Genomic DNA, 22,482 nt, shown 5'->3' on the forward strand with positions numbered 1-22,482 from the left:
AGACACAAAGAAATGGAAAAACGCTCATGGACTGGAAGAACAGATATTGTGAAGATGTCAATGCTACCTAGAGCAATCTACACATTTAATGCAATCCTTATCAAACACCACCAACTTTTTTCAAAGAAATGGAACAAATAATCCTAAAATTTCTTTGGAACCAGAAAAGACCCCGAATAGCCAGAGGAATGTTGAAAAAGAAAAGCAAAGCTGGTGGCATCACAATTCCGGACTTCCAGTTCTATTACAAAGCTGTCATCATCAAGACAGTATGGTACTGGCACAAAAAGAGACACATAGATCAATGAAACAGAATAGAGAGCCCAGAAAAGCACCCTCAACTCTAGGGTCAACTCATCTTCGACAAAGCAGGGAAGAATGTCCAATGGAAAAAAGACAGTCTCTTCCACAAATGGTGTTGGGAAAATCGGACTGCCACCTGCAGAAGAATGAAACTGGACCATTTCCTTGCACCACACACAAAAATAGACTCAAAATGGTTGAAAGACCTAAATGTGAGACAGGAGTCCCTCAAAATCCTAAAGGAGAACACAGGCAGCAACCTCTTTGACCTCAGCGGCAGCAACTTCTTCCTAGAAACATCGCCAAAGGCAAGGGAAGCAAGGGCAAAAATGAACTATTGGGACTTCATCAAGATAAAAAGCATTTGCACAGCAAAAGAAACAGTCAACAAAACCAAAAGACAACCAGCAGAATGGGAGAAGATATTTGCAAATGACATATCAGATAAAGGGCTAGTATCCAAAATCTATAAAGAACTTATCAAACTCAACACCCAAAGAACAAATGATCCAATCAAGAAATGGGCAGAAGACATGAACAGACATTTTTCCAAAGAAGACATCCAAATGGCCAACAGACACATGAAAACGTGCTCAACATCGCTCGGCATCAGGGAAATCCAAATCAAAACCTCAATGAGATACCACCTCACACCAGTCAGGATGGCTAAAATTAACAAGTCAGGAAACAACAGATGTTGGCGGGGATGCGGAGAAAGGGGAACCCTCCTACACTGTTGGTGGGAATGCAAGCGTGCAGCCACTCTCAATCAGAGAAAGACAGGTATCATATGACCTCAATGATATGAGGAATTCTTAATCTCAGGAAACAAACTGAGGGTTGCTGGAGTGGTGGGGGGTGGGAGGGAGGGGTGGCTGGGTGATAGACATTGGGGAGCATATGTGCTATGGTGAGCGCTGTGAATTGTGTAAGACTGTTGAATCACAGACCTGTACCTCTGAAACAAATAATACATTATATTTAAAAAAAAAAAAAGATAGTAGGGAGGGAAAAATGAGGGGGGGGAAATTGGAGGTGGAGATGAACCATGAGAGACTATGGACTCAGAAACAAACTTAGGGCTCCAGAGGGGAGGGGGTGGAGGGATGGTTAGCCTGGTGATGGGTATCAAAGAGGACACGTACTGAATGGAGCACTGGGTGGGTGTTATATGCAAACAATGAATCAAGGAACACTACATCAAAAACTAATGATGTAATGTACGGTGATTAACATAACATAATAAAATTAAAAAAAAGAATAAAGGCACATGCTTCATCAATTCAAAACATTTCATTAGCCCTTATTAATCTAGTCCATTTAAAAATATTTTTATTAGAAGACTTGTCAGTCAACAAAACAGTAACTTTTTTCAAGAGTGCCTTTAAAATATTTCCTTTCAAAAGAATTCCAATTAAAAAAAAATGAGACAATAGGATTCAAGATTGTAAAATTATCATGGATGGTTTGTAGATGCAGTCAGACTTGGGTGAAAATTTTGACTGCACCCTGTGATATTAGAGAAGGTTGTTGATTTCTCTATACTTTAGCTTATTCATTTGTAATGTACAGCAAGGCAATGATCAACATCCAATTTTTCGACAATTCTGTAAAACTTCTCTGTGAACATATGGTAAGCCAGCACTTTTCATTATACAACTGGCTTTTCAGTACAAGTTTTAAATATAGAAGCCTTTTGGGTTTAGTTCAGTTGCATTTGTTCACATAGTTCTTTTGTATTTTTCCTAGTATCATAATACTTTCTGGGTATTTCACTGAAAATCACTGTTAAAAATCATTCTTTGACTACACTTAATTTAAGCATAATTCAAATGGGACATTGGTTTTCTATTTTAGGTCAAACCATATGAAACTGCTGATACTTAACAATTCTTGATATACAAATAAGCAATACCATATGGTTCAAACTATGTATGTATTTTATTTCATCAGAGATGATTTGTTAAACTTAAGGAACTGAAAAAACTGGGGCACAAATTTTGATTCACATTGCACAGATGGAATCCATTTAAAATCTTTTTACTTTTCCAGACAACAGTTATTACTACCTGGAAATATATATTTCACAGATTACTTAACAACTATTTTTGAGTACCTAATTAAGTATCTGGTACTGTTCCAGGCACTGAAAATAAAAGGAGTAAAAGTAAAAAATTCCATCTTGTCTCTTCTCACTTCGAGTGAGAGAAAAAGACACACACTTAGTATATTAGATAGTGATAAGTACTAAAGAGAAAAAATAAAGCTGAGGAAATGGATAAAATGTCAGGAGAAGAGTCTGTTTGCAATTTTAAACAGGATGGCAAATTAGGTCCTGAATGAGAAAATGACTGGAGTAAAGGCCCGTCAAAGCTGAGAAACCTAACCATACGGGTTTCTGAGGTAAAAGCTAAACCCATTACCTCCACTATCATGTAAGCTTCCTGAGGACATGGACTGTGTTCTATTTACTGCCAGTCCAGCACGTGTAACAGTGCCTACTGTATTGTAGATGCTTGATAAAAATATCTGCTGAAAAACTGAATAATTAATGCAAAACTTATATTCATATAAATAAATATGTACAAGTGCTTACACACACACACACACCACGTTGTTGTTTTTACCACAAATGTTAGCATAATAGACTTTCCACATCTAACTTTTTTCAAGATACTATCTCTTGTGCATTTATAGTCGGTTGCTACTGAATACAATGTTATAATTAAGACTTATAATGACTTCTCAATATCTATTTCCTATTACAGGTCAAATTCCAGGAAAGGAGGAGCCAAGTCTATCTTGCTCATTACTAATCTCCAGATATTGTACCATGCCTGATACACAATATCTACTCAATCTCAAGAAAAAAAAATGAATGAAAGGTATGACTGACTGAATGAATGAATGAACAAGGTCATAAAGGATGAAAATCAGAGAATAGCTTAAGGAAATAGTATAAAAGTTTAGCTTGGAGGACAGGGGACATGCAGGGCCAACAATAGAGCACAGCTGGACATAATGCAGTAAGTTATGGGAAACAGAATGTTGACTTAAGAGGCTGATCTGACAGTCGCTATCTTATTTGGAATAGTGAGAGAGGCTACTGGCACTATGAATGGGATATGATGTTTCCTAAGTAAGAGCTATGAAAACTTTATCCCAGCTAAAACTTGGCTCCTCTTTTACAAAAGGAGTTCTGTCAATGAGATAAATAAAGAATTTCCCCTACAGAAAGGTCTATGGGTAGAAGAGAACTTAATAATCAACTGTCCAATTTGATTGTTTCTACTTCTAAGACAAAAAAAAAATACTGTAAAGTCAGCTTAATCAGCACTTAATGATACAGCCTAATCAGTAATCAACAACCTGCCTTTGACGAATGTCATGTGATATATGTCCTATTATTCAGAAGTTACCAATATTAATCTCCAAATTTCAAGAGGTGATAATTTAAGGAAATCAAATCAAGCCACATACTAAGGTATTTTCTTAAAGTCACAATAAAAGTCATGGAAAAAAATCTACTTCAGAATACATTCTAAATCAATAAATTACCTTAGAAAAATTTACAAAGGGAGGCGGAGCAAGATGGCGGAGGAGTAGGAGACCTAGATTTCGTCTGGTCTCAGGAATTCAGCTGAATAGGGATCAAACCATTCTGAACACCTACGAACTCAACAGGAGATCGAACAGGAGAGTAGCAACAATTCTCTGAACAGAGAAGCGACCACTTACTGGAAGGTAGGGCGTGCGGAGAAGTGAATCCGAGGCGATATTCGGGAGGATAGACGGCGGGGGAGGGGCCTCCGTCGGCCGCTTCTGGCAAGTGCTAGAGCCGCGGAGCACAAAATCGGACCTTTTAGAAGTTGGCTCGGCGGAGGGACGTCGCTGCAGTGGCTAAGCGGGGGGTGGAATCCTCCCGGGACAGTGTGGTCTCAGGACCCTTGGGGTCACAGAGAGACCGGGGGTGCCTGAGTGCGGCAGAGCTCCCAGGTATCAGAGCAGGGAAGTCAGCTGCAGATACGGAGCAGAGGCGCGGGCTCTCAGCTCGGGGTTGCCATAAACTGTGATCTGCGGCCCAGTCGGGGCACGGCTCCCCCAGCAGGGACCCAACAAGCAGCAGATCCGGGGAGACTCCCCTTCCTTCCCGGGGAGGAGCGGTGCGGGAACGCACTGCAGGGATCTGCTGGGTTTGGAGACTCCGCGCGGGGTCGGGTGCCAGAGATAGCAACGCTCGATCACAGGCCGGGTGAGCACGGAGTGCGGCCGGAGACCGGGGACACGGAAGTGACTGCTTTTCTCTGGGGGCACACTGAGGAGCGGGGCCCCGAGTTCTCAGCTCCTCCGAGTGGAGATTGGGAGGCCACCATTTCTGCCCTGGTCCTCCAAAGCTGTACTGAGTGCTTGCAGGGAACAAAAGCTCCTGAGAGCAAACCGGAGCAGCTTCCTTAGCCCGGACGACAAGGGCGGGGCAATTCCGCCTCCGGCAAAGACATTTGGAAACCACAGCAACAGGCCCCTCCCCCAGAAGATCAGCACAAACAGCCAGCAAGCCAAGACCAAGTTGATCGATCAAGGAGAATAGGAGAACTCCAGCGCTAGGGGAATACTGCACATAGATTCATGGCTTTTTTTTTTTTTTTTTTACCATGATTCATTATTTCATCAAAGTTAATTTTTGTTGACTGTTTTTTTTATTTTTATTTTTCCCTTTTTCAACCAACATCTTATAAATCCCTTTTTAAAAAAAAAACATTTTTTATTTTTCATTTTTAGAGTCATATTTTATCCCTTCATAGTAGTTACCCTTATTTTTGGCATATATATATATAAGTTGTTCTCTCTTTAAAATTTTGAGGTACAGTTTCTTCTAACAGATCAAAATATACCCTAAATCACTAGTGTATGGCTTTGTTCTAGTCTCCTGCCTGATCACATTCTCTCCCTTTTTCCTTTTTTTTTTTTTCTTAAATCTTCTTTCTTTTTTCAAACAACTTATCTTACCAAGTCCTTTTATAAAATCTTTTATAATTTTCATCTTTACAGTCATCTTCCATCCCTTCATTGTATCAACCCTTATTTTGTACATATATGTCTTTCTTCCTTTAAAATTTTAGGAGGCACTTTTTTCTAACAGACCAAAATACGCCCAAAATCTAGTGTGTGGCACTGATCTATGCACTAGCCTGATCATATTTGATCATATTCTGCCTTTTTTGTATTGTTTTGTTTTTGTTTTTATCTTTTTTTTTCCTTTTTTTTTTCTTTTTCTCTTTCTTTTTTCTTTCTTTCCCTTTCTTTTCCCCTGATTTCAGGTCTTTTCTGATTTGTATACAGTATATTTGCTGGGGACGTTGCAAACCTGTTTGTATTTTGTTCTCTCATTCATCTATTCTCCTCTGGACAAAATAACAAGACGAAAGAAATCACCTCAGCAAAAAGAACAAGAGGTAGTACCGTCAGCCAGGGACCTACTCAATACGGACATTAGTACGATGTCGGACCTAGAGTTCAGAATCATGACTTTAAAGATACTAGCTGGGCTTGAAAAAAGCGTGGAAGTTATTAGAGAAACCCTTTCTGGAGAAATAAAAGAACTAAAATCTAACCAAATCGAAATCAAAAAGGCTATTGATGAGGTGCAATCAAAAATGGGGGCACTAAATGCTAGGATAAATGAGGCAGAAGAGAGAATCAGCGATATAGAAGACCAAATGATGGAAAATAAAGAGGCTGAGAAAGAGAGAAACAACTACAGGATCACGAGGGCAGAATTCGAGAGATAAGTGATATGATAAGACGAAACAACATTAGAATAATTGGGATCCCAGAAGAAGAAGAGAGAGAGAGAGGGGCAGAAGGTATATTGGAGCAAATTATAGCAGAGAACTTCCCTAATGTGAGGAAGGAAACAGGCATTAAAATCCAGGAGGCACAGAGAACCCCTCTCAAAATCAATAATAATAGGTCAACACCCCGACATCTAATAGTAAAACTTACGAGTCTCAGAGACAAAGAGAAAATACTGAAAGCAGCTCGGGAGAAGAGATATGTAACCTACAATGGTAGAAACATTAGATTGGCAACAGACCTATCCACAGAGACCTGGCAGGCCAGAAAGGACTGGCAAGATATCTTCAGAGCACTAAACGAGAAAAATATGCAGCCAAGAATACTATATCCAGCTAGGCTATCATTGAAAATAGAAGGAGAGATAAAAAGCTTCCAGAACAAACAAAAACTAAAGGAATTTGCAAACACGAAACCAGCCCTCCAAGAAATATTGAGAGGGGTCCTCTAAGCAAAGAGAGAAACTAAAAGCAGCAAAGAGCAGAAACGAACACAGACAACAGACAGTTAACAGTCACCTCACAGGTAATACAATGGCACTAAATTCATACCTTTCAATAGTTACCCTGAATGTAAATGGGCTAAATGCCCCATCAAAAGATGCAGGCTATCAGATTGGATTAAAAAACAAGACCCATCAATATGCTGTCTGCAAGAGACTCATTTTAGACGCAAAGACACCCCCAGATTGAAAGTGAGGGGGTGGAAAACCATTTACCATGCTAATGGACACCAAAAGAAAGCTGGGGTGGCAATCCTTATATCAGACAAACTAGATTTTAAAACAAAGACTGTAATAAGAGATGAGGAAGGACACTATATCCTACTTAAAGGGTCTATCCAACAAGAAGATCTAACAATTGTAAATATCTATGCCCCGAACATGGGAGCAGCCAATTATATAAGGCAATTAATAACAAAAGCAAAGAAACACATTGACAACAATACAATAATAGTGGGGGACTTTAACACCCCCCTGACTGAAATGGACAGATCATCTAAGCAAAAGATCAACAAGGAAATAAAGACTTTAAATGACACACTGGACCAAATGGACTTCACAGACATATTCAGAACATTCCATCCCAAAGCAACGGAATACACATTCTTCTCTAGTGCCCATGGAACATTCTCCAGAATTGATCACATCCTAGGTCACAAATCAGGTCTCAATCGGTACCAAAAGATTGGGATCATTCCCTGCATATTTTCAGACCACAATGCTTTGAAACTAGAACTCAACCACAAGAGGAAAGTCGGAAAGAACTCAAATACATGGAGGCTAAAGAGCATCCTACTAAAGAATGAATGGGTCAACCAAGAAATTAAAGAAGAATTAAAAAAATTCATGGAAACCAATGAAAATGAAAACACAACTGTTCAAAATCTTTGGGATACAGCAAAGGCAGTCCTGAGAGGAAAGTATATAGCACTACAAGCCTTTCTCAAGAAACAAGAAAGGTCTCAAATATACAACCTAACCATACACCTAAAGGAGCTGGAGAAAGAACAGCAAAGAAAGCCTAAACCCAGCAGGAGAAGAGAAATCATAAAGATCAGAGCAGAAATCAATGAACTAGAAACCAAAAGAACAGTAGAACAGATCAACGAAACTAGGAGCTGGTTCTTTGAAAGAATTAACAAGATTGATAAACCCCTGGCCAGACTGATCAAAAAGAAAAGAGAAATGACCCAAATCAACAAAATCATGAATGAAAGAGGAGAGATCACAACCAACACCAAAGAAATACAAACAATTATAAGAACATATTATGAGCAACTCTATGCCAGCAAATTAGATAACCTGGAAGAAATGGGTGCATTCCTAGAGATGTATCAACTACCAAAATTGAACCAGGAAGAAATAGAAAACCTGAACAGACCTATAACCACTAAAGAAATTGAAACAGTCATCAAAAATCTCCCAAGAAACAAAAGCCCAGGGCCAGATGGCTTCCCAGGGGAATTCTATCAGACATTTCAAGAAGAATTAATACCTATTCTCCTGAAACTGTTCCAAAAAATAGAAATGGAAGGGAAACTTCCAAACTCATTTTATGAGGCCAGCATTACCTTGATCCCAAAACCAGACAAAGACCCCGTCAAAAAAGAGAATTACAGACCAATATCCTTAATGAACATGGATGCAAAAATTCTCACCAAAATACTAGCCAATAGGATCCAACAGTACATTAAAAGGATTATTCACCAGGACCAAGTGGGATTTATTCCTGGGCTGCAAGGCTGGTTCAACATCCGCAAATCAATCAACGTGATACAATACATTAACAAAAGAAAGAACAAGAATCATATGATCCTCTCAATAGATGCAGAAAAAGCATTTGACAAAGTACAACATCCTTTCTTGATCAAAACTCTTCAGAGTATAGGTATAGAGGGTACATACCTCAATATCATAAAAGCCATCTATGAAAAACCTACAGCGAATATCATTCTCAATGGGGAAAGGCTGAGAGCTTTTCCCCTAAGGTCAGGAACGCGACAGGGATGTCCACTCTCACCACTGCTATTCAACATAGTATTAGAAGTCCTAGCCACAGCAATCAGACAACAAAAAGAAATCAAAGGCATCCAAATTGGCAAAGAGGAAGTCAAACTCTCACTGTTTGCAGATGATATGATACTGTATGTGGAAAACCCAAAAGACTCCACCCCAAAACTGCTAGAACTCATACAGGAATTCAGTAAAGTAGCAGGATATAAAATCAATGCACAGAAATCAGTGGCATTCCTATACACCAACAACAAGACAGAAGAGAGACAAATCAAGGAGTCGATTCCATTTACAATTGCACCCAAAACCATTAGATACCTAGGAATAAATCTAACCAAAGAGGCAAAGGATCTGTACTCAGAAAACTATAAAACACTCATGAAAGAAATTGAAGAAGACACAAAGAAATGGAAAAACGTTCCATGCTCATGGATTGGAAGAACAAACATTGTGAAGATGTCAATGCTACCTAGAGCAATCTACACATTCAGTGCAATCCCCATCAAAATACCATCCACTTTTTTCAAAGAAATGGAACAAATAATCCTAAAATTTGTATGGAACCAGAAGAGACCCAGAATAGCCAGAGGAATACTGAAAAAGAAAAGCAAAGCTGGCGGCATCACAATTCCGGACTTCCAGCTCTATTACAAAGCTGTCATCATCAAGACAGTATGGTACTGGCACAAAAACAGACCCATAGATCAATGGAACAGAATCGAGAGCCCAGAAATGGACCCTCAACTCTATGGTCAACTTATCTTTGACAAAGCAGGAAAGAATGTCCAATGGCAAAAAGACAGTCTCTTCAACAAATGGTGTTGGGAAAATTGGACAGCCACATGCAGAAGAATGAAACTGGACCATTTCCTTACACCACACACAAAAATAGACTCCAAATGGTTGAAAGACCTAAACGTGAGACAGGAGTCCATCAAAATCCTAAAGGAGAACACAGGTAGCAACCTTTTCGACCTTAGCCGCAGCAACTTCTTCCTAGAAACATCGCCAAAGGCACGGGAAGCCAGGGCAAAAATGAACTATTGGGATTTCATCAAGGTAAAAAGCTTTTGCACAGCAAAAGAAACAGTCCACAAAACCAAAAGACAACCGACAGAATGGGAGAAAATATTTGCAAATGACATATCAGATAAAGGGCTAGTATCCAAAATCTATAACGAACTTATCAAACTCAACACCCAAAGAACAAATAATCCAATCAAGAAATGGGCAGAAGACATGAACAGACATTTCTCCAAAGAAGACATCCAAATGGCCAACAGGCACATGAAAAAGTGCTCAACATCGCTCGGCATCAGGGAAATCCAAATCAAAACCTCAATGAGATACCACCTCACACCCGTCAGAATGGCTAAAATTAACAAGTCAGGGAATGACAGATGTTGGCGGGGATGTGGAGAAAGGGGAACCCTCCTACACTGTTGGTGGGAATGCAAGCTGGTGCAACCCCTCTGGAAAACAGTATGGAGGTTCCTCAAACAGTTGAAATTAGAGCTACCGTTCGATCCAGCAATTGCACTACTGGGTATTTACCCCAAAGATACAAATGTAGGGACCCGAAGGGGTACGTGTACCCCAATGTTTATAGCAGCAATGTCCACCATAGCCAAACTGTGGAAAGAGCCAAGATGCCCATCGACAGATGAATGGATAAAGAAGATGTGGTGTATATACACAATGGAATATTATGCAGCCATCAAAAGGAATGAGATCTTGCCATTTGCAACGACGTGGATGGAACTGGAGGGTGTTATGCTGAGTGAAATAAGTCATTCAGAGAAAGACATGTATCACATGACCTCACTGATATGAGGAATTCTTAATCTCAGGAAAAAAACTGAGTGTTACTGGAGTGGTTGGGGGTGGGAGGGATGGGGTGGCTGGGTGATAGACATTGGGGAGGGTATGTGCTACAGTGAGCGCTGTGAATTGTGCAAGACTGTTGAATCACAGTTCTGTACTTCTGAAACAAATAACGCAACATATTTTAAGAAAAAAGAAAAAGAAGAAGATAACAGGAGAGGAAGAAAAGGGGAGTATGTCAGAGAGGGAGACGAACCATGAGAGATGATGGACTCTGAAAAACAAACTGAGGGTTCTAGAGGGGAGGAGGGTAGGGGGATGGGTTAGCCTGGTGATGGGTATTGAGGAGGGCACGTTCTGCGTGGAGCACTGGGTGTTATGAACAAACAATGAATCATGGAACACTGCACCAAAAACTAATGATGTAATATATGGTGATTAACATAACAATAAAAATTAAAATATAAAAAAAAAGAAAAATTTACAAAGGAAAAATAAATAATGGGCTGTCCAGAATATACTCGTTTAGTTAGGAGATATTAATATTCAATTCATATTAGTAAGCCTTAAACGTGTAATATTGAGAAATGGATAAATATTATCCTATGATTTCATGTAAAATAAGTGAAATTGACTCTACTGCCACCTGGGAAATCAATTTCTGATTTTGTTTTAGCAGGTGCCCAAATCACCACAGATACATCTATTCCCTGGGAGGAGTTGAGAAGGCCAGAGCTGCACTTCCTTATGTACTAGTACAGTGCAACTATTATTTTAACAACATCTGTTCCTCCAGGAAGCTGTTCTGAATTCTTGCGACTATGCTACGCCAAACACTCTGGAAGTATCCTCCACTTCACCTTCACAGTGTTGACTAAACAGATTTATAATGATTTTTCAAAGTGCTTTCATCACTTGACTATAAATTCCACAAAGAAAAAGACCGTGTAACTACTTCCTCAAGTGTAAGGACCCAGTTTGACTGCCCTTTATTTCCCACAGTGTGTCATGCAATAAATGATACTTTGATGTTGATGTTAATGATTATAGCTCTCTATGGTCTTCCAACTACTATTTTTAAATCATTTCCTAACTTTTCTTCCACCTTTACCTTAAATTCAGGTATTTCTGAAGATCCTAGCCTTGGCTCTCTTCTGTAGTCATGCTGTCTATATGGTCTTGTCCAGCTACTCCTAAGGCTTCAACTATTACCTATACACAGTCACTGGGAGGCTTTTTACACTGGTGGCTTCTCAGTATTCAAACCCTTGTCTAATCACCTCCCCTTTGAATCTGGGCCATTCTTGTGAGTAGCTTTAAATAAAAGAACACAGCAGAAATGATGCTGGGCCAGTTCTGGGATTAAGCCTTAGAAGTCCTGGCAGCTTTGACTTTTGTACGTTTTGGAGTCTTAAGCCACCATGTAAAAATTCCAGCTAACCTGCTAGAGATCACATGAAGAAACCATGGAGCAAGGGAAAAGGCTCTGAGACTACATGGAGAAAGAAAGATAGCTGTCCCTGCATCCCAAGCTGAGCCCAACTTCTGAACAATCCGCAAGCTCAGTGCAGCCACATCCGTGACCACTGGTGAGAATGGGAGAACCGCCCAGCTGAACCTAGGTCAAACTGCAAGACTGTGAGCAAATAAAAGCATTTGCTCTTTGAAGCCACTTAGTCTTAGGCTGGTTTGTTATAAAATGTATCAAACAGCTGATAAAATCTAAATCTCTAGCCCTGACCACTCTCTGGGGATAACAGACCTAATCGCAAACTCTTAAATTTAAATTTCCATATAGTTATCATCTCCTTTTCAAATTCAACATTTGCTAAAATGGATTTCAGTATCTCACCTATATAAAACTGCCTAAGTTGCTGATTTTAAATTCGTATTCCTCAGGATTATATGGCTCTGGAGTATTTCTAGAGATTTCTTCTAGAACAATCCACGTGGGCATGTTTCAATTCCAGTTCTTAGTCCCATCATATCATGGGTCACGAAAACTAACTACAAGCTCAAAAATAATTTAAACAAATTATTGTCCAATAAAAAAACACATATAAGCAAAGTATGAAGAAACATTCTTTAGCTATATGACTTTGGGCAAGTAACTAAGATTTTTGAGCTGTAATTACCTAATAAAATACTAAAGTTTGGATATAAATGATCTGATTTCACAACAGAAATTAAGATTTCATTTTGACAATGACATTTTGAATGTAATAAATTACTAGAGGCAATACAGTGCAGTAGTTAAGAGCACAGAGCCTGGGTTCAAATCCTTGGAGAAGTTACAGAGCTATTAACTATTAGAGCCAGGATTTTAACCAAGATTCTGCCAATTAACAGCTCTGAAACTTCTTCAAGCCCCAATTTCCTAGTCTGTTAAATGGATATAAAAATAAGTTTATAGGGCTATTATAAGAATTATTCTAAAGTACGCAGAACACTGCATAACATATAATTGTTAAATAACTTATAATTTCTTTAGAAAACTGTAATCACCAGTTTTTTTATGTACCTACCATATAATAAAATAACCACTTTTTCTTTTTTTAAAAAAAAGATTTTATTTATTTGAGACTGAGCAAGAGAGAAATATTGTGCACGAGCAGGGGGAGGGGCAAAGGGAGAAGCAGACTCCCCACAGAGCAAGGAGCCTGACCTGGGGCTCGATCCCAGGACCCTGGGATCATGACCTGAGCCAAAGGCAGATGCTTAAGTGACTGAGCCACCCAGGCGCCCCTCACCACTTTATTTTCATAAATTTTATTTCATAAAATTCTTGAAATGTCTCTAAGAAACCCATGTTCAATATAATTAGCTATCTACTTAATCAAAACTTCGGCCTTTAGATCATTGATATTTTTTTGAATAAGGTAGCATACACTTTGTTGTTACTAACAGTAGGTTACTAAGAGATAATAAAAAATCTTAAAAGGATGTGGGTTCGTTTTAATCAGTAGTAATAAGTATTATTTTCTCATCAAGCATGTTATCTCCATTTCATAAAACAACGATTGACTACTTACCACTGATTGTCTTAGGCTTTTTAGCTATGTATTCTCTCCATTTTCTTGAACTGAGCTGGCTGGGAGGTGGGATGAGTGTGTTACTAATAGCACACGGCAATACAAAGAGAGCACCAACCTGGATAAAACAGAACATATTTTTAGTGACTGCACACTGAGATTAATTCTTAAATAGTGTCACCTGACAGTTTTCCACTTGGATTTCACCTAACATGTACTTTGTAACGCTCCCTCACAAGTCTACTGGAAAAACAAAAACAATGCCCAAACTGTCAGAAAAAAAAGTAAAAAACCAGAGAAAGGTAGTCAAACACGGGCTCCCTTTTCCAGTAAGTTACAGATCTCTGTAAACCTTGTTAATCACAATATTTGCTTCAAGTTCAGGTTGTGGTATCATTTCTTTGTATATCTGCAAACCAGTGAGAGGCTGGGAATGCCATCATCAAAAGATTTTGTCATACTTAGCCATAATTTTATAACCTTTTGTCTGGATGGATTGTTCTGGTTTCAAAATTACAATACATCTGCAGGTAATTTTAAAACTTCTATTCCTAGAAATCAGAGATTTAATCCTAAAAAGGTATAAACTGCAAAGAAACCATGAATCATATGCCTGAAAACACACAGCAGCTTCTGACTGATTTGTGAGAAAACTCAGCTTATTCATCTTTGCCTTCCCAGGGCTGGGCATACAGATGTTTATTAAATATTTGTTTTCCCAAAGCCAGCATATGATATTTAGGCAAAATCTCAATTTGATTAGGTACTGAATAAAACAAACTGCACTCTGAAAGCTACACTTTGCTTGTTATTTTAGAAATATAAGCTATAACAACCAGCAAATACCAATAAATAATATTTTTTTTAACTCTGGGGAAATTTAAGTAAGATATCTTATAGATCTCAAATCTAACGAAAAATCACTTTTTTTAAATTTTATTTTATTATGTTGTTAATCAAATACCATCAACTTTTTTTCAAAGAAATGGAACAAATAATCCTAAAATTTGTATGGAACCAGAAAAGACCCCGAATAGCCAGAGGAATGTTGAAAAAGAAAAGCAAAGCTGGTGTCATCACAATTCCAGACTTCAAGCTCTATTACAAAGCTGTAATCATCAAGACAGTATGGCACTGGCACAAAAACAGACACATAGATCAATGGAACAGAAAAATCACTTTTAATTGTCACTTGTAGATGGATGAGTCTCGTGACATATATGATACTAAGTCAATACTTTAATGTATTAGTTTTACTGATATTTATTATTTTATGTATTCTTAGATATACAAATAAGTATATTAGGAGCAAAAAAAAGGGAAAATTAAATGTTTATTTTTGTTACTACAGCCATGCCTTTTTTTAATCCTAAGTCAAATGTATTTCACATAATTAAGTATTAGACACTAAAAATAAAAAATATTAGCAATAATCATTAAATATAAAAAGATCTTTATTTAACTTTGAAACACTAAATCCTAGTTCTTCATACTTGCATAAATAAGACTATGTAGCACAAAATTCGTAACAAAAGTATTTTGCCCAAAGGTTAGACAAAGCTGTGAGTATGCTAGATCAGGGCCCAGTTATAACTTAATTATGTAATTACTATAGTTAAAGCTTAACAAATTAGAGATGCTAAATGCAGTTCAATGCACAACTTAAAGCCTGGTATTATAAGTATGTCCTACCCAGGCAAAGAAGTAGCCAAATGTCTGAGACAACTTATTTTTGAATAAACATTTGCTACAAATATGAAAATAAACATTTCAAAATCCCATAAGCTATAATTTCCTACAAAATACATTTATGTCAATTGTTTATACTGTGTTCATAACAAACTTGGATTCTGATAACTCATTCTCACTCATGCACTAATCATTAGATACACTCTGAGACTTGAGGATGATGCTTCTAGATTATCATACTATCTCCAGAATTTAAAAACCAAATACCGTTTCAAAACTTTGATTTGTTCTTTTCAGTAGGCACCACCTGAACAAGCGGGCACTAAGGGAATCACATTTCTAACCGTGCAAATTCTCTTCTTAAAAAAATATTTCCTGGGGGGCACCTGGGTGGCTCAGTTATTAAGCGTCTGCCTTCGGCTCAGGTCATGATCCCAGGGTCCTGGGATCGAGCCCCGCATCAGGCTCCCTTCTCGTCAGGAAGCCTGCTTCTCCCTCTCCCACTCCCTCTGCTTGTGTTCCCTCTCTCGCTATGTCTCTCTCTGTCAAAAAAATAAATACAATTTTGAAAAAAAAATATTTCCTGGGGTGCTTGGGTGGCTCGGTTGGTTAAGTATCCGACTCTTGATTTCGGCTCAGGTCATGATCTTAGGATTGTGTGATCGAGCCCTGTATCAAGCTCCATGCTGGGTGTAGAGCCTGCTTAAGAATCTCTCTCTCCCTCTCCCTCTGCCCCTCCTACTACTACCACCCCCACCCCTGCTGCTCTCTCTCAAAAATTTTTTTTAAAAATAAATAAAACAAAATAAAAAATATTTCCTGGTCATACAATTAGTAGATATCATGATTCCTTAACAATCTTCTTATTTTTTACTAATCTAATAAAATAAGCTTCACTATAAAAGGTTTTTATTTTTATTCTGGGGCTGATCAAATTTGTTTTTTTAAAGTCAGAAGTTGACTTAAGATCATATAAATCACTAAAATTTAAGTACTATGAAAGCTTCCTAAGGAGGGACCTTGTCTATTTTATTCTCTCCAGTATCTGAAACAAGCCCCTGGTACACAGCAGGCAGTCTTTGCCCCAGGCCCTCACACAAAACTGCTGAATAAATAAATGAAAATCAAGTTATAAAGCATTAGAATTACTTCAAAGAATGAGCATGCAAATCAAAACTACTTTTTTCAAAAATGTAAAAAACTAATTATGACCTAGTATAAAAGGAAAATACAGTGCTTTACATTCAGAGATGTGTTAGCTGAATTATGTTTCCAAAAATCATCCCTTTTGCTGCATTAAAGTAGGAACATCTATAAAAATTTCCATCATTTATTTGTCCCTTACTGATAAAGAATACTCTAATATTTTTTAAAGATTTTATTTATTTTAGAGGGGGGGAGAAGCACACAAGCAGGGGCAGGATGCAGAGGAAAAGGGAAAAAGAGAAGCCTAAGCAGACTCTGTGCTGAGCACAGAACCCAACCAATGCAGGACTCGATCTCATGACCCTGAGATCATGACCTGACCAAAATCAAGAGTTGGACGCTCAACCAATGAGCCACCCAGGCACCCCAAGAATACTGTGTTTTATAGTCGTTGTCTAAGAAGCAATAAAAATGACAATCTAATATACCAAATTTAAAACAAAACAACTGAAAATACGATATAAGTATCGTTTAGTTTGCTTCTAATATTAGTATTGCCTGTCTTCAATAACGAGATGCATTAACGATTATTTTATACCTGTATTAAACAAATTACAGGCATGTATCTGATTTTGACTTGAAAAATTACCTACAAAAGCAATTCCCAAAAATTTCATTTTATCTTCAAAATATCTAGAGGATATTTGGAGCTTTATACCTTTCAGGAAAATATTTCACATATGCATGTCTATCATTCAGGCCAGATAAATTTCAAAGCCATTAAAATTAGTTACCAACCATCGTTTATAGCATACTTCACAGTTTGTAAAATATATTCCAGTTGGTTTTCATTGCAACTTTTGCAACAGGTTAAACAGGGATTATTACTTACAGTTTACAATTTAAAAAGCTATAAGCCATTAAGTGGTAGAACTAGGACTTAAATCTAAGTTTTCTAAAGTATATACACTCTTACTTGAGACTTTCTCTTCTACCATACTCCTCCCCTCCCCTATTTGAAACATAGGTGAAATGGTTAATGATAAATGATATTCTCATTTCCTAGAATGAAGAGGCTCCCCAAAATTAGGTGAACTAGATAAGGTTACACAGAGAACTATTTAGTTACTTGGGTTAAAGCAGGAATAGATTTGTTTTTTTTAATTCTTTGTGTTTTTTCTTTCCTTTTTCTGTCTTTTTCTTTTTACTATACAACTTTACAAGATTTCTATGTGCATATTTTTATAGAGATATAAGATCTTATTAATTCGATTAAAGTAAGTCCACCTTATTACTCTATTGCAGTCTGCTTGTTTTCTTCATAGTTCCTTTTTTTGGAGGGGGAGAGAGAGAGTGTGAAGGATGCGGGAGAGGGAGACAGAATCTTAAGCAGACGCCACACTCAGTGCAGACCCCCAATGGGGCTGGATCTCATGACCCTGAGATCATGACCTGAGCTAAAACCAAGAGTCGGCTGCCTAACTGACTGAGCCACCCAGGCTCCCCTCTTCATATTTCTTATTATTTTCTCTTTTTCCCACCAAAATGTAAGTTCCATGAGGATAGTTTTCATCTCTCTAATCCATCACTGGATCCCTAATATCTAAAACAGTGTCTAGCACATAATAAGATACATGTTGGATAAATAAGAAAAGATAATTTTTTTAAATTTCACATTAGGTATTCTTTAGAGGATGAAAACACAGGCTAATATTATACTTCAGGCTGTTCCTCCAAAGGCTACTTCATCAAATAAACACTTAAGCACACTATTAAAAAACTTAATTGTATGGAAAAAGAGGATGAAAGTCAAATTTTTAAGATTTATTTATTTGAGACACACAGAGAGAGAACATGCAAGGGTGGGGAGGGGCAGAGGGAGAGGGGAAGAAAATCTTAAGTAGGTTCCATGACCCAGAGTGGAGCCCAACATGGGGCTTGATTATACCACCCTGAGATCATGACCTGAGCCAAAATCAAAATTCAGATGCTTAACCATGAGAGTCAAAATTTTAAATTATCTATAGTCCAGCATCTTAAGGCCAAAATCATTATTTCCATTACTGTATCAATTTTCTAAGGGAATTATAACCAGTATTTGACTATAGTGCCAGGGGGAAACTATAATTTTAATAATCATTTTCCTCCCTACAGAACTGTTTGAAATAGTTTATTTGTTGTTAAAATAGTAAAATAATGTTAAATGAATATTCTGTGCATTAAAAATTGTTTTCATAGAAACACAGTAAATAACCAGAAAGAAAAGCAAACTTTTAGTTTTTCCCTTTAAAAACTATACTTGACTTTAAATAGATGACTTAAATATATACATACATACATATACATACATATATATATGTACATATAAAACTATTGAAATAGCAACTAATCTCATAAACATCACCAGAATTAAGAAAGAAAAACTGAGGGATGCCTGGGTGGCTCAGTCAGTTAAGTGTCTGCCTTTGGCTCAGGTCATGATCCCAGGATCCTTGGACAGACCCCACATTGGGCTCCTTGCTCAGTGGGGAGTCTGCTTCTCCCTCTCCCTGCCACGCCCCTGCTTGTGCTCTCTCTCTCTGACAAATAAATAAATAAAATTTAAAAAAAAAAAAGAAAAACTGAAAACTTACAAATGATAATACCGTGAGGCTTTAGAAGTTTTTCTCATTTCCACCCACCTGTCCTACCATGAAAAAGATAATGCAAGTGTACAAATATCTTCTCATATAACTGAAATCAGATGTTGAAGGAGTAGGTTAACAATAATCTAACGTGTTTTCAAATTTTAAAACTAACAAAATTACCAGTCATGAAGCTTATTTTTGAAAATCTCTTCCAAAAACTTAATATCATTTCATGTCTGCAGAGGACTTTGGTGTTACTATGGGAAGTTCAAAGTATCTTAATATCAATTAGGACCCAAATACTTTGTTATATTAAAGAAGCAAAATTATTACGCAAAAACAGATTAACAAACTATATTCACTTTTCTCACCCAACCTTAAATGTTAAGTTAAAAACAAAACAAAAAACCTATACCTTGCCGCGCAAAGAAGAAATCTGCTCCAACAACAACATGGAATTCTCTTTGGTATTGTTTTTTGTCAACCCTCTGCACTAAGGAGTTAAAGAAATGATAGAACGGTAACCGTAAAACAATACTACTCCCTAAAACAAGTTTGGTCCTCTAATTCACAAGGTGCTTAGATTAATTTATTAAAAATTTTAACTGTAGGAATTCACAATCGCTCCTTCCCTTAAGGAAAAGTATTTTTCTAATGCTGAAAATATACCAAGAAAAAAGTGCTTCTGTGAAGAGCATCCCTATAAACTATCAGAAAAAGAGATTTGTAAAAACTATAGTTTCTACACAAAATTTAAGAACACCATGCTAGAGTTCCAAATCCAGGCAACAATTTCTTTTTATATAAAATGTTCTGTTCTTAGGAGCACTTCTAAAAATCTTTTTCTTAAAAGACAGTCTAAAATATGTCAAATATTTGCAGATACATGAGACAGCATTTGTATTTACTTAAGTATATAAAAAGATACAGTGGACTGGTGCTTATATATCCAGCCTGCCGATGGCAAGAGAAACATCTGCACGTTTCAGGAGTATATAAATTACTCAGTTTTTCTCCACATATTCCTAACATTTCTCCATCCTCCCTACCCCATTAGCAATGAGTAGCAATACCAGAAGTCTTCTGCCTATTCTAGGAGCATATAGTACTTGAAGGAAGATTTTTTCCTTTTGAAAGTTATAGAGCTTCTCTAAAAGCCATGGCAATGAAAAATATACTGAATATTATTAAAGAAAGAAACCCCAGCATGGTCAAATATCTAAATGTGGAGGAAACATTCTACCTGACACAGAAAATGTAATCTAAAATGAACACATAAATAAAAGGATACAACTCAAATTCAATGTCCGACATATAGCAGGAGGGTAGATCAGATAATTTTATCATCTGCACAAATTCTAAAGCAGGGCCATAATAATGGAAAACCTATGGAAGAAATAAGATTATGTAATACTTTAAATTCTATAAATAAAATAAAAGTGAACAAATTAGTGATCAGAGTTTAAAACTTTAAAATGGATCTGTAAAAGCAGGTGTTTATACATTATGCAAGCCAAACATTAAATCCTCTATAGCAGACAAGAATTTCTTCCATTTTAATTCTACCTTTCAGAGCAGAGACAGACATAGAGATTTCTTAGTAATTGAAGAGTTTTAACAGAGGGAAAATGAGTCTGGAAAGAGGCAAGCAAAGGAAGACAAGAGCTCTCAACTTTTCCGGTTTATTTTCTGCAAGACAGACATGTGACCCAAGAAGCTAGGATATTGAAGAAACAAACTTAGAGGGTCTGCAAGACTGAGAGAAAGAGAAGATTCTCCAGGATGAACTTAGATTGAGTGGTGTGCTGAGATTAAAAAAAAAAAAAAAAAAATCCTTGAAAGAAATGCTGAAGAAGTTAAGAGAGCTAGTGAAGCCAAGAGTCCTAAATAACAAAGAGAGCTCCACTCAGAGAAATAAAATTGCAGTATTTCTTTGGGCAGAGTCTAAAACTAAGCTACCAGTGAGCTAGTGAAGGAGGACAGATATTTTAGAAGTTGAGGCTACAATACTTCACAAGAAGGGTAAAGAAAAGCAAACACATTTTGAGGCAACTACCCAAAGTTTTAAACTTGCAGAAAGCTGAGTAAGTTCACCATCTTTAATTATGTGTATATGTACACATAAATACACCCACGAGAGAGAGAGAGAGAGATTGTACCCTAAGATTCCTGTCCATAACAGCAAAACTTAAATATGTTATCCATACTTGAATGATGTACTATGAAAGAAGAGACATTGAGGTCATTAATCTTATAATCTTTAGAAAAGAATATATTGGGGCACCTGAGTGGCTCAGTCGGTTAAGCGACTGCCTTCGGCTCAGGTCATGATCCCGGGGTCCTGGGACTGAGTCCCGCATTGGGCTCCCTGCTCATCGGGGAGCCTGCTTCTCCCTCTGCCCGCCGTTCCTCCCCCTGCTCGTGCTCTCTCTCTCTCTCTCTCTCACTCTATCTCAAATAAATAAATAAAATCTTAAAAAAAAATAAGGTAATATTCCTTTGAATGATGGCCATGGTAGGTTACTTAAAGTAAGCAATTAACAACTTAACTATTGGGAAATGTGTTCACATCAGAAATATGCCCTTTTTTTGTACTACTCTTTGATCAGAAAATATTACCCATTGATCTGACATCCTTGTAATTTCAATGACTGTTGTTTTGCACATTCTTGAATTGGGTCTTTTAAAGTGAATTTCTAAAGGGCTTCTATATAAATACCTCTTATTTTTTCCAATGTAAAAAAAAAGCCAACTAACTAAACCCTTTTAAATTGCTATATTTCATAATTATTTGCATTTTAAGAATGAACCTATGGAGATATGGGACACAAAGTAATACTTCTTAAACTGTGAATGAAGCAAATGTCAGTTACTGTAATCCCTTTCCTCATTTAACCTTCATAATAACTTTGTAAAGTAAGTGTGTTACTGTCTTCATTTCACAAATGAGTTAATCAATCCACCCAGGTTACAACACCTTATAGGTGACAGAGCCAGGTTTCAAACCCAGGTCTACCTAACATCAAAGCCTGTTCTCTTTCCAGTGTATCATATTCCCTCCAAACCGAGTCTCAGAAAGGTCCCATAGCAAAGTCCTCACCAAAGGAAGTTTCAGGCCTCTACTGATCTAAAGTTAGGACCATTCCATTTTAAAAACAAAATAATGAGCCACGGACTGCCTTCAGCTCAGGTCATGATCCTGGAGTCCCGGGATCGAGTCCTATGTCGGGCTCCCTGCTCAGCAGGGAGTCTGCTTCTCCCTCTGACCCTCTTCCCTCTCGTGCTCTCTATCTCTCATTCTCTCTCTCTCTCAAATAAAATAAATAAATAAATAAATAAATAATGATAGTTTTGCCAAGATTCAATGCTGATAACACAGTATAATTTAAGCGCTTAATTATAATTATAGTAAAAATTATGCCAGTGAGCACATTTAAGCACATATACTAGAAAAGTTAATTTTAAGATTCAAACATATCTTATAAGAACAAAA

General features: G+C 37.3%; 1 protein-coding gene and 1 long non-coding RNA gene across 2 annotated transcripts in view; one reads left to right on the forward strand and one right to left on the reverse strand.

Moving 5' to 3' along the window:
• The window catches only part of MTBP (MDM2 binding protein), an 89,521-nt gene that overhangs the window by 53,434 nt on the left and 13,605 nt on the right, over window positions 1-22,482 (reverse strand). The window contains exons 9-11 of the mRNA XM_028090846.2: window positions 20,281-20,375; window positions 19,405-19,477; window positions 13,528-13,645 (exon numbers count right to left, since the gene is read on the reverse strand). Coding sequence (XP_027946647.1) covers window positions 13,528-13,645; window positions 19,405-19,477; window positions 20,281-20,375 — 286 coding nt within the window. The remainder of the gene's footprint in view (window positions 1-13,527; window positions 13,646-19,404; window positions 19,478-20,280; window positions 20,376-22,482) is intronic.
• On the forward strand, window positions 1,010-11,489 carry LOC148164605 (uncharacterized). Its single transcript, XR_015768090.1, has 3 exons — window positions 1,010-1,086; window positions 3,072-3,188; window positions 11,172-11,489. It is a non-coding gene; the product is annotated as an uncharacterized LOC148164605 (long non-coding RNA).

Source organism: Eumetopias jubatus, unplaced genomic scaffold (genome assembly GCF_037043125.1).
Source record: "Eumetopias jubatus isolate StellerSeaLion01/CBP00866 unplaced genomic scaffold, mEumJub1_p1.0 scaffold_4, whole genome shotgun sequence".
NCBI classification, from domain to species: Eukaryota; Metazoa; Chordata; class Mammalia; order Carnivora; family Otariidae; genus Eumetopias; species Eumetopias jubatus.